This window comes from Bombus terrestris, chromosome 6, assembly GCF_910591885.1.
Source record: "Bombus terrestris chromosome 6, iyBomTerr1.2, whole genome shotgun sequence".
Classification (NCBI taxonomy): Eukaryota; Metazoa; Arthropoda; class Insecta; order Hymenoptera; family Apidae; genus Bombus; species Bombus terrestris.
Window position 1 is genome coordinate 9,041,482 of NC_063274.1, and position 13,501 is coordinate 9,054,982.

A 13,501-nucleotide genomic window follows, 5' to 3' on the forward strand; every position below is an offset into this window, starting at 1 on the left:
GATTTTCAATGTACCCCCTCTCATATGAATAACGAAATTAATTAAAATTCTATTATAATAGAATAATCATATAGATTGTGCCTCGTATTAATTTTTTTATCTGTATATACATATTGGTGTTTCATAGTATCATAACACATAAACCATCTATATAAAAATTTACGCATAAAATTATCACATGTTTCGATCCAAAATCAAAAATATAATTATCTGTTGTAATATACATATTATAATTCTCTTGAATGTTGATATCTCGAAATAATAAGAAATCATATACTTCGCGCAAAGGAAATTGAAAGTCACACTCACTTTAACACTATCGTAGTCTATACTTTTTATCAATAGAAATAGTTCTTATATCAGCAGTGTTTTAAATAGCCATAATATTTTTAGTTCTCCGTAAATGTATAACATAGAACTTCAACATGTATGTGTACACTATATGTTTTTGATATATTCATCTGATGAAATGCTTCTATAGGTCTGTACATGTGCCGTTAGAAACTGCTTAGAGTGTAAAGAACGTGGCAGATCGTACAGCATGTTAGGTCGACAGATTGGTTCTAGTAATAAATCACAGCACATACAGTCTCTTATACGTGGAGCTCAAACGTCACCCAAGGTATGTTTCATCTGATCGAACTTAATTTATCTAGAGAAATGTGTTATTGTCATCGATATTGACAAATTACATATCATGTACTTATTCGAAGCCGTGTCGTATAGAGAATAGCGTTCACCGTGATTCGTTAACATCGTTTACCAACGGTCAAGTAAAGTATCGTCTCTATTTTTGTAGAACATAGTGGATAATCTGGCACATCAATTAAGTCCTGTAAAAGATCCAGAGAAATTACTGCAAGATATGGACGTGAATCGCTTACGAGCTGTGATATACAGAGATGTTGTAAGTATTTAGAATATTTCGCGTATCATTCATTCTACTACGCTCTTTGTATTATTTCCCATCGAAATATATTTTTCTGTCGTTAAAAAATTGTTTAGATTTAAGTACATAGTTGTTCCTCATTTCAATTGCATGTCGAAAATTTTCTTAAAACATTAAATTTTTTCTGATTGTATTCAGACATAAAAAATTCGATGACTTCAACAGGGTTAATAATAAGAATAGTAATAAGTAGATATTACTAATAAGAAGCACGTTTCCTTTCTTCATTTCAGGAGGAAACCAAGCAGGCCCAGTTTCTGTCCCTCGCTATAGTTTACTTCATCTCTGTACTAATGGTATCAAAGTACCGTGATATATTGGAACCACCAATATCACAGCGACCACCAAGTCCAGTTCAAACAATACAGACTAATGGTGCTAGTTTAAGACCAGGTAGCCCTTCAGGTAAGGTATACACTATTATTTTATTAAACATTCTGTTACACTAAAAAGATACAAGATTTGAAGAAACTTAAATGATAAACGTAAACACATGATGCCTAGTAAAAGAGGAATAAACAATTCTTTAATATTACTTTATCCAGGAGCATTGTTTTCATTGTAGGATTTATTCGATTTAAGCGTTGACATGCTTAATGCTAGATGTAACTAAATTACGCAAAAAATGATCTAATTACAATTTGTAGCGGTGACTATAGATCTTGCTATTTGTAGGAATTTTGTATGGATTTTAGAAAAAACGTTAGTAAAGAACATGAAAATCTTTGAAATTAATGTTGACATTAATATATGTATGTTCTATTTCGAACACATATGTGTTGCCTCTAACAAATTTTACATAAGAAATATTAATTGTTTGTTTAAAAAAGATTATTAGTAATAGTATCAAATTATTACTTCAAAACTCTTACATGTCAGATATATATTATCATATTTCCTGATTATTATATTAAATAAGAAAACTTATTTTTTCTACACTTTAAATGTGACATAACATTATGCCATGATTGTTATTGTCAACAACTAAATGAGCATATTTCCCATGATATTCATATTTCGAAAAGAACTATATTTTTCCTTTTCGAATTTAAATGCAATTTTAATTCAACAAATATAGGATACAAAAAGATAAGAAATTATCATTACGATAAAAATAAAATTAAACCAAATTAAAGTAATTGGACCATTGAAAGTGAAATAATAGATCATTTTGTGAATAACACGAATATATATGCAAATACGTAGATGCTGTGGAACACTATGCACTTTAATTGTGTAGCAGCAAATCGAACAGCACATTACACTGAATAGAGCGCATGTCGAATTGCACTGTATGAATTATTTTTCTATGTATCTGACAGTGAGAGTTTTGATGTTTGTCGAATGCATTAGCACTCTTTCTGTTCGGTTTAGATATATATATTGTTTAAATGTCGCTATTATTTTATATTATAAAACAAACAATTTATTTGTGTGAAACAAATTCAAAAGATGTTGACCATAAATGATAATGAAACAAGGTAACATACATCAATTACATCTGTGGAATTTTTCTTTAGAAACAATTGGATGTTTGATGACATATATCATTTAAATGTTCTATTTCGATAATATATGTTATATTTGAACTATGCGATGCTCCTAAAGATCTTACACTTTCTTATATAATTCAGTAATTTAATTGTTCTCTGAAAAAACTGCAGAGTTTCACGTCGTGTTCTTTGCTGAGTTTCACTCTGTATTATTATCTCGTACATAAATTTGAATTAAAAATCTTAAACGAGATTTTAAATATCTGTATTCGAAAATGATCGATGAAAATTACAACAGCGAGAATCTTGTTTTTATAATAATTGAAAAGTCTCTGTGACAATAAAAATTACCCTCAATGCGATATATTTAATTGAATAAAAAAAAATAATGGTAATTGTGAACAATACAAATGAACTACATATCTGTCTTAATTTTACACCTGTGGAATTTATCTTAGATATATATTATAGATAATATCCGTTTTAGAAAGGATTGATATAGATAACGTTTCGAGTACTAAAATAAAAAGACAAACACTCTAAACAAATTATTAAAAAAAACTAAAGGAAATCCCGATTAATTATGATCCTATTTAGATGTGAAATATTACTATCTATCTCTCAACATAGAAGACACTAGGGTAATTTGGAAAAATTACACGCTTTTTTAAGAAACAGAGAGAAACCCAGTAGAAGGACTAAAGAATAGCGACACGTTCAGATAATTAAAAAGATCAAACGTATGACAGAAACACGGAGGGCATATGGTCTCGAATCGTGGTAATGTGGTAAATGTGGTTCCTCAGCAGATGGGAATGGTGGTGGAGGAGGGCGGCCCCTGTTTCCACAGTGGTCTCACCACGTGTACCCACAGTTCCTCCCGGGATCTCACCCTAACGCCAATGCGAATGTCAATGCCAATGCCAACCACCATATGAACCAGCACCACCACCAGCACCCGCTACCGGCTGCCAGGCACTCTAATCGCCAGCCCCCCTCCAACTATTATCTCCCGAATCACCACAGTAATCATTACAACCATCATCCGAATAACCATAACTATCATCGGCATCATCATTACCATCATCATAATAACAACAATCACCATCATACGCTTCAAAAGCATATCGATCAGCCCCGAAATCTCTGTCATAGAAACTCCGGTGTTGGTCTGCAAGGTAACTCGATTGCCCGAACGTTGTGTTCCACGGAATGCTCGAGTTTGTTTCTTTATCGCCTGCTCGATATTTTTCTTACCGTCTACTACTGGCCAACGAACGAATTATCGACACTAATTTTCTTTTATCATGCCTCCCTTCAATTACTTATTCTTTTATATTTTCGTATATTCTTCGATTATTCTTCCTAGTTTGTTTTATCGATATCATCGACGTATCGATATTTTTGTCTGCATGTTTGCCGTTCACTAACCAGTTTGAGCCAACCTGAGGTTTGAATTTTACACATGGGCATACACATGCACGTACTTACACACGCATAAGCATCGTTCTGATTCTTATTATTTGACGAGTCTTTTGTTTGGCAATGAAAAAATATTTGATTGGATATATTTGATTCTAGAGAATTATTTTATAAATTAATTTCAGCTGCCATATTTGTTTTTCCTATTGTTTTGCGACAGGAAAGTAAAGTTAAATTGAACTTCTGGATAATTTCGTTTGCAGACGTTGCAATTATATGATGCGTTATACGTTGATTCTCTAATGTGGTTTGAAAGCTTGGAGCACAAGCTGCGAATGAAAACTGCACCACTTGCGATTTGCGAGCAATCGAAAAGTTTGCATGTTGCGGATTGCAACTTACAATGCAAGTTTGCGCGATGTTGATTCCATTAAGCGCATCCACTATTCTGATCTAACGCAAGACTATTCTTCTTGCTAACATATAAAAGTTAACTTACGAATAAATGATAGTTACCGTTAAGTTTCTTCACCAATGACAGTTGCACGTTTCAGATTATTTTGCCGGCTGGAAATTTGACAAACGTGCATAAACTAAAACGATATTTTACGAGAATATTATTATAATTTCTACTGCGATGAAAAGAATCTCTAGAAAGCGTCGACGCGTGCACTATTCTTACGTATTTAAAACATTGGCAATAATTTTCTTGCGTGTATTACAATTATCAAACGTTATTTCATTTGAAAATACGCTTTGAAGAAAAAGGAAATGCGAAATGGTAAGAAAGTAATCGAATAAAATTTCATTATTCTAGGAACTACTTCCTTCTTCTTCAAATTGTTGAACAAGTTTGAATGCTTTGATTACGTTCCTAATTACGCTTCGTATTTTCCTTTCCGTTTTGAGTTCATGCACTATAATGCATCTCCTCTCCCTGCAATGCGATCGACGTCAATAATCCAAAGACATAAAATATGATTAAATGAAATATCGAAGATTTACTAACCAATGCAAAGACAATATTAATCATTAATAAAATCGTCGATCGCATGATCGTTCATGTCGGCCTGCTTTGCAAGATGAAATATCCCGATACTTTTAAGTACAGATCATCACAATGGTGAAATATGCTTCCAGGAAGCGGAGGTATAATGAGTCAAACTGGTTCTCAAGATGACGGTGAATACGAGGTGATAATCGTCGACGAGAACAATTCGTCGATCTTGGCAGATCACGATGTTACGTCGTCAGGCCCTCCATCAACGAAGGTAAGTGACCAACAAATGTCCTCCTTACCCCTTACCTATTCGATAAGATGTTGCTGTACAGCTATTGCTGTACTTCGTTTAAAAAACGTGCTACGTAAAAGATCTACCCATACGAAAGATGCACACGTCGGAATTAATTGATCCGTTGTTCCCAGGTAAAAAGCGAAAAATATCTTGTGAATCTCTCCTCAGTGCTGTTTCTACGTGAAAGTATACGAAAATAGCGAAACTTTCTTTTTGTTTTTTGATTTTTTAATTCTCTCTCGGTATACATATATAAAACCATCGATGCTCGAGATGATTTGTGACAACCTTACTTGAGATTGCATGCCTTTGATGAGATACAGTCATGTTTCGTTGTGTATTTCACCGAATTAAAATCTTAAAAAGATGTAATGGTCGTCTCAGAATCCTGATCTTGATATATATATATATTTGATACGATTTTTACGACATTCGATATTTCGATGGCGACACGATTCTCTTGCACCTTTCTTGTCACGCACGATCTACTGTTACGATGAAATTGGCACTCTCCAGCCCACGCGATGCGCTTTGCATTTCGTTTACTCGACTTGTCATTTTCCGATTCTTCTACCGTAGATACTTGACTTAACTTAAATCTCTACGTGTCTCTGTTGAAATTTCTGATCCAATGAACAATCTGCATGCATCCCGAGTATTGATAGCCTGATAACAAACAGTAGATCTTTAACGAAACTGTAAAATTAACAAACAGATCTTAAGGTATGAAATTAATCGATATATCACAGTTTCGATTCTGAATTCTCCTTAGAAGTAGTTCAATTATACCCTGAGTAGCTAACACGTTAATCGATCCCGAAGTAATTCTCTGATCTAAAAACGTAACAGTTCGAGCTACATCCAGCACGTAGTGTTTACTTTAGTGAAATATTTAACGATGTTCTTTCGCACTTACGTAGTCAAAAGTAATTGTACCAGATAATTCCACACATAGTTTCGTTCTCGCACGTGAAGTTCAGAAGTACATTTAAAATTTCCAACGATTGCGATAAAACTATGAAACATACCCTTCTTTGAAGCTCGATTCGAATGTGTACGTATAAATGTAATCCTCGATTATCCCCGAGGATATTGTATCTCTATCTTGTATCTGTGCAACCTCTGTAATTATTTCGAGCATGCGACACTTTTACTCTTTAATTTTTCTCAACGTTAACTTCCTCTGCTTGCATTGCTATGCGTACTAACTACTGGTTCTGAAGGGAGGTCACAGTGGTGTACCTCGGCCACGGACAATTCTCGAGGATTACACCTCGTCAGAACCAACGCTTGGCTCTTCGACAAGACCTACTGAACCACTGCCACGAAATGTCCAGGTAAAAGTTTGACTTTGAGTACGGACACGGAACAGAAAATCTCATAAACGAAACAGGGAACTTTAACGATGTACCCTGACAAAGAAACAAGCTAAAACAATCGTCTCGACATGATCCTTCTTTTTTTTTTTTTTTTTTTTTAGAAGGGGATTTGAAAAACTATTTCGATTTTCTTACATAATTGATGCATTTATATTTCTTTTTCTTCTTTTTTCATCTATAGAAAGCAAGAAGAGATGAAAGCAACAACGAATGCCCGTTTAACGGCTACGCAATTAACGATAGAAAATAGTACGAGACTAAAATCGATTCGTCTTACTGTACGGTGGCTTATCCACGTATATAATCTTCCCATACGTAACTGTATTTTTGTTACGTACAGTTTTATGGACGTAATCAAGCGTAGCCATTACGATATTACGTTCGCCGTATCGTGGCTTGAGAATCTAGGAAGCTTTTATATTCCTTGTTTACACGTATATTAGATGACTGCGTATTAGTGTTGTTACGATTAACTGCATGTCGTCGAGTAAATGCATAGCACGCGAGACTTAATCAGTAAGCAGAACATGTCGTTTGATTCTCTTCTCAAGTAAACGTTCCTAAGACTTGTTATTATATCATAGGTATTTATGATTAAATAGTTTGTTCAGCGGAAGCTACGCTTTCGTTAGAAATAATACAGTATTCAGTATCAAGTAGCCAAGTAGCCGTAGTGTTGTTTGAAATTGTCTCGATTAAAAGTAATGTTGTTAAATACACTTCTTTCACGATGTATCTATCTTGAAAAATATTCATTCAACGAATTATATATAACATGTCAACAATATAAAACAATATTTTAGAGATCAAATAGAATTTTCTTGAAATTCAATATACACACAATCGTGTTCAAACCGATCGATCCTATATTTTTCGATTTTCTTTAATCTACGTACCTAATAAATATATGTTTAACGAGTATATTTTGTGAACACACCGAGATGTTAATGTCGTCCCTTTTAGAGCAACGACTCCAGCGAAGAAACGGTGCATCGTAGCAATATTACCGCGGATGCCAGTCCTTCCGAGGTTGCCACGGATAATGAGAACAAACATAACTCCTCCGAGGAAGCTTGGACCGACGTAAATCTTAACGAAGACGGAGACACGATCCCAATGACGAATCAAAGGGAAGATCCGCGAAATATTCACAACATGGCGCACACTCGCGGTAAGAAATCCATTTGATCCTTTACGAGAAAAGGAAGTAGATTGGCAGGGCATTTATTCTTTTATATTCTTTTGTTTCGTTTCTCTAGTATCCCTAAACTAAATTCTACTCTGAGACAACCTTCAACTGTTAAGACCAAAGATAAGAATCTATAAACTACCTGTCTGGCGGTAATTTTCTCAGAAGATTTGGTTCCAAATTCCAAACTGACGATACCATCGCCAACTCTTTTTACGGCTTAAACAAATTCTGCCCTCGTACCTTTACCTTTTCTTTTTCTTTCTGTTTTTTAATCTTTTCCAATTTGAAATTCTCGATATTGCCTGAATTCCTCTAAAACCAAATACGTTGAAATTAGACATTGAAATTAAGAAAATTAAGAAAAATGCGTTTATGTATAAAAACGTTACTATATCGAATGTGCATTATTTTTCGCCTGCAGTTTACACGCGTGATGCTTGCTGATACCGAACGTGTCAGTTTAGAAAACTTTGAAATGGAAATGTGGAATGAAAAATGAGAACTGTGATTTTCCTTTCTGATACAGGTGAGATTCAAGATAGCGAAGGAAACGTTCTGGAGCAAGGGATGCTAAGTAACGCGGAACGCGGCGAGAAACCTTCCGGGGAAATCTCAGTGGTTCGCGTATCGGATAGATTGGTGATGACTTCCGCGTCGCCACGTCCGGACGAGTTACCGATCAAGGGACTGGTCGACCATCTTCCAGTTCCAACACCATCGCGCGAGGCGTCGCTCACACAAAAATTAGAAATGGCACTGGGTTCTGTTTGCCCGCTTTTGCGGGAAATTATGGTGGACTTTGCCCCTTTCCTCTCGAAAACTCTCGTTGGCTCCCACGGACAAGAATTGCTGATGGAAGGCAAAGGTAGGACTCGTAAGTGCAATCTCATCGACTAATCTACTAATATGTGTGTATTGCTTGGTATTAATACGTTTTTATTTTAATACTGCTAAATTTTGTTGTAGAATTTGGTTGTGTAAAATAGTTTGGGCTTTTGGTTTTAAATGTGGTAGCGGTTATTCGATGTAGATTATCTTATACGAATTATCATTTAATTTCATGGTATTTTGCGAGTAAAGATTGTACGTTTATTTATATGTACATGTACCGTTTAACACATTATGAACGGATTGCGTGTCTTCTCTTTTGGAAAGTACCAATGGACAGTGGTAAATATTGGTCAGTTTAATCTTTATTTTTTGAAAATGAAATTCAAAAAGAAATATCTGAGAAATGTCTGTTCTTAATGTGTTCGTAGAAAAATATAATATAATATATATTATATAATATATATTATATTATATATATTATATTATATAATATATAATATATGTTTTAAAGAAAAATACATTAGAAAAAAGAAGATCATAGCTTCGAGTAACGCAAGTTATCCTTATTTCACAAAAACACCTATTTACTATTGATAAGAAGAATCGGAGCGACAATCCCGTGTAACGATCTTCTCTTCTTAGGCCATAAACTGTGACACATATGTCTCCTTATTTGAACGGAAACTTTTACAGTCATTAAATGAACTTTATCATGCAACATAGTCGGGAAATTCTAGAGGAAAGTCCAACGTAGTGGATTCTTAAGTCGCTTTGCATCAACACCAGGCTCGTATATTCCTTTCGTCTTATCTGTGTCGATTCATCGCAGCGAATGTATTCAAATTAGTCAGTTTATGGTTCCGCTTAGAAAGATGGAACGCGTATTCCGGGATAATCGTTGAACATTTGTATTCACGTGACGCGGTCGCAGTCCATGGCACTTCGCGGGGATTTTATATTCGTGGAACGTCGCGGATGACGGCCGTGCCACGTATCGATGCACTTTTATTTTTAAACAACAGCTCGAGAAGCGATACGTTCACCGGTCGTTTATAAATCACCCGGCCGTCTATGCCTTTCCTATTTCTTTCTTCCATCCGTGTCCCGCTGCTTCTTCTCTGTATTTTACAACTGAATTTCAAACCCCGCGACTTCTTTTTCCCCATCCATAATCCCATCGTTTTCTCGACCATTCGACTGAACGACCAAACGAGACATTTTTAATGATTCGATCCTCCTGTTCCACGTTAGGACTGACCACCTTCAAAAACAGCAATTCCGTGGTGGAATTGGTGATGCTACTTTGTTCCCAAGAATGGCAGAACTCCTTGCAGAAGCACGCAGGCCTGGCTTTCATCGAGCTCATTAACGAGGGAAGGTAAGAAGGGCTCGTTATACGATGATCGTTAGAACGACAGAGTTATAGTGCGTGCAGTAAACCGCGGCTCGAACTACGCTGGTTCTCGTAACGCAAATCGTAAAAGTTCGCGTTTATACTATGCAGGTTACTGTCTCACGCGATGAAGGATCATATAGTGCGAGTGGCCAACGAGGCTGAGTTTATTCTGAATCGTATGAGAGCGGACGACGTGCTCAAGCATGCCGACTTCGAGGTATCTGTTTTTTACGCATACTTAATTATATTTCTTGACGTAATTTGCGATTACTGTTTTTTGTATTGGTATATGAAACTTTGTGATAGTAATTTTGAAATTTTTGGCTCAGTCGCAATGCGCGCAAACATTGCTCGACCGACGAGAAGAGGAACGAATGTGCGATCACTTAATCACGGCTGCACGAAGACGAGACAATGTTATTGCCAGTAGATTGTTGGAAAAGGTCCGTAATATCCTGTCGAACAAACATGGTGCTTGGGGATATATGGATCCAATGGCTGCAAAGTGAGTCGCCGTATTTTTTTATTTGGAATGTTGTTAGGATGTCGAAAATTGTATTAAATAAAACAGAATTATTTTAAATAAAACTAATTATTTTTATATTATACGGTTCATTGAATTTCTTTAACTTCCATCTATTACTTAAAAATTAAATTTAAGATATACATATTAAAAAAAAAATCTTGTTGAAATTCAGATTGGCCGAATACTGGAAGCTAGATGCTTGGGAGGATGATGCACGTAGACGTAAGCGTTTCGTGCACAATCCACTAGGCTCGAGCCATCCCGAAGCTACACTGAAGGCGGCCCTCGAACACGGTGCACCCGAGGATGCGATTCTGCAAGCGCGTGAAGAGTTTCACGCGCATCTCGCAGCCTCGCGTGCACATCAACAGCAATTGCAGTCGGCGGATCTGATGGACGACAGTGAGCTGTTGTCGGACGACAGAGACCTCGATAACGATCTGACAGGTTAGATCTTCCTTCATTTCATTTCGTTTTATTTTCTCTTATTTCCTTTGCTTGCATATGTAAGCGAAACGTGACACGTTCTATCGTTTAAATTATGTTACACGTGTATACGTTTATGTATATACATATACATGCGCGGATGTATGTGAGCTACAACGAGATTGTGTTCTGTCAGGCCCGGTGAACATCAGCACGAAAGGAAAATTGATCGCGCCCGGTATCGTGGCTCCTGGTATTATCTCTGTGACGTCCGCGGAACTGTACTTCGAGGTGGATGAGGACGACCCGGAGTTCAAGAAGATTGACAGTGAGGTAAGTACATACATGAATCTTTTTCTATTCACATTGAAATTATTGGATACGCTGATACAAGGGGAAAGCGTTAATGCTTGTACATAAATAATGGAACTTGAATCATTTGCAACGATACAATTCTTTTAATCAAGTTGGAATTAATTGCTAAAAAATTGTTTTTCCTGGATCTGACTCTGTGCTCTGTGCTTAAGAAAAGTTAAGTTAAATTATATAAATCACTATATATCGTTATCTAAATTAAAGTAAAATAAAAAATCTTTATTTATTTAATGAAAATGTTACTTATACTAATTAAAATGACCATTTTGTATGACACGAAACATATTGTAGGAATATCAATTAGAGAAACGTTCAATAATTCCGTCACGATACCTCTTAAGGATAAGTGTTTATGTAATTTGCTACTCTTGTTGGTTCTTTGATGTATAAATGGGTAAAAGGAAATATTTGAAATCGAAAAGAATTCTAATTGATTTGCTGACTAATCACTCAGTTGTTTTTCGGATTACGACAGAAAATCTGAGATTCGAACAGCCATTATGTTTGTCACTTTTCGCGTTATATATTGCGTCTGTATTCCCTTGCTTACATTTATCACTTGTCACACACAATCTTAATGATTAATCATTGTGTCAGTTTGTCCGCGTTAAGATACCGTCTATTACATGCATTTGGAGCAACTTGTTGCGTTTGCGAAGCTATCTCTTTGAAATATGGTTACTGGTCTCCATGCAGATAACGTTCCCTCGCACTCTGAAATCTAGGGCCACGCGGAGACTCACTTTACTCGCCAGAGAAAATTTTTCTACAACAAATTTATGCACAAATTTTGCAAATATACAAATCGAAACATAGGTTGTTAATTAGTAATTGGGCAAGCAATTCTGATAAACTTCCTCACTTTTTGAAGAGACTTGTACGTGAAATTTTTATTGAAAATTCTGGGAAATATAACTGGAGCTACATAATATTTCAATAAGATTTATTATAACACGCATAAATCGGTCTTAATCGATAACAATTTAAAAGGAAATACAAATATATTAGTCGCATGATTTGCATATTTTTTAACGAAAGAACCGTAAAACTAAAAATTGTCAGAATGATGCACAAAGAAATTCAAATTCGAGATTGACGTTCATATCAAAATTAATTATGCAGAATAAGAAAATTAATCGAAGAACAATGAATAATATTTTGATTAAACGGTATCCCATTTACCAAAGATTCAAACTACTTAAATTTTCTACGCAGTTACCAAAAACGTTATCGACCGTGTTTACGACTCCAGAAATTCTCAGAAGAATTTTACTATAAATAAACTTCGACTCCGAGAAGAATGACGAGGCAGACCACTGGCAGCGTTGGTTCGCGACAAACAGTATTAATCACAGGTCGGAGCAAGGAATTTGAATAAATGCGAATCATAAATGATGAGACGTGGCGAAAGCTTCCACAATAACGTAGTTGGAATTGGTTCGGACGTGTCCCTGTCTATCAGTGTGCATAATGTAGTCACATCTCGCGACGGTGGTCATCCGACCGAGTGAAAATGAAAAGAGAACGAAAAACGGAATAAAAAAATACGAGAAAAAAGGAAGTAAATAAAACGGAGATTAAAAGGAGAGAGAAAAGGAGGTAGAGCGATAAGAGGAACGAGAAGAGAAGCGAGAGACTGTGAGCCCTGGAGAGAACTAGAGGCCGATTATCATATATCGGTCGTAGATCTCGCGTTTGTATAACTAGGGAATAAAACAAACAGAGGAGGGCCCCATGGGGTCGGCCGATCTTCAGGGTCGGCAATTATGAGCCCCCCGCGGGGCCCGGTATCTACCTTGCCTGCTCTCCTCTCGTTTTCTCTCTCTTTCTATTTGCCTTCTGCATCGCTCCACCACGTACTAAGCACACATCTGTGGCATAGGTGGGCATACAGATTCTCAGGAATGCACTGGAACTACCACGCTTCCCCTCCTATCTAGTAACTATTGCACGTTTACCGCAGACATCCTGTTTGTGCGATCCTCCTCGCGATCCAATGGGAACCGATGGATCGAGAAGTATCTCTCGTCGATCGAATTCCACCTTGGGTATTTATAGAAGCAACTTGAAAGCTTCGAGTTTTGTAAATGAGAGGCTAGAAATATTGTGCTCTGCTTTGTGTAAGATGTTCGTTTGTATGGTTAATGGACGGTTGGGAAATAGATGAGAGGAACAAACTGAGTTAGGATTGTCCGTGTTAGAATACAGAGATGTACC

General features: G+C 36.2%; 1 protein-coding gene across 14 annotated transcripts in view; it reads left to right on the plus strand.

The window, feature by feature from the left end:
- Positions 1-13,501, plus strand: part of LOC100646535 (neurobeachin) — a 415,043-nt gene that overhangs the window by 323,504 nt on the left and 78,038 nt on the right. For 6 of the 14 annotated variants that reach the window (XM_048406436.1, XM_048406431.1, XM_048406435.1 and 3 more), the window contains exons 25-37: positions 482-622; positions 800-907; positions 1,183-1,354; positions 3,249-3,620; positions 5,005-5,135; positions 6,383-6,496; positions 7,502-7,709; positions 8,257-8,604; positions 9,813-9,939; positions 10,066-10,174; positions 10,287-10,462; positions 10,656-10,930; positions 11,106-11,242. In XM_048406436.1, the coding sequence (XP_048262393.1) occupies positions 482-622; positions 800-907; positions 1,183-1,354; positions 3,249-3,620; positions 5,005-5,135; positions 6,383-6,496; positions 7,502-7,709; positions 8,257-8,604; positions 9,813-9,939; positions 10,066-10,174; positions 10,287-10,462; positions 10,656-10,930; positions 11,106-11,242 (2,418 nt within the window). The remainder of the gene's footprint in view (positions 1-481; positions 623-799; positions 908-1,182; positions 1,355-3,248; positions 3,621-5,004; positions 5,136-6,382; positions 6,497-7,501; positions 7,710-8,256; positions 8,605-9,812; positions 9,940-10,065; positions 10,175-10,286; positions 10,463-10,655; positions 10,931-11,105; positions 11,243-13,501) is intronic. The other 8 variants (XM_048406433.1, XM_048406437.1, XM_048406432.1 and 5 more) reach the window with 6 other exon arrangements.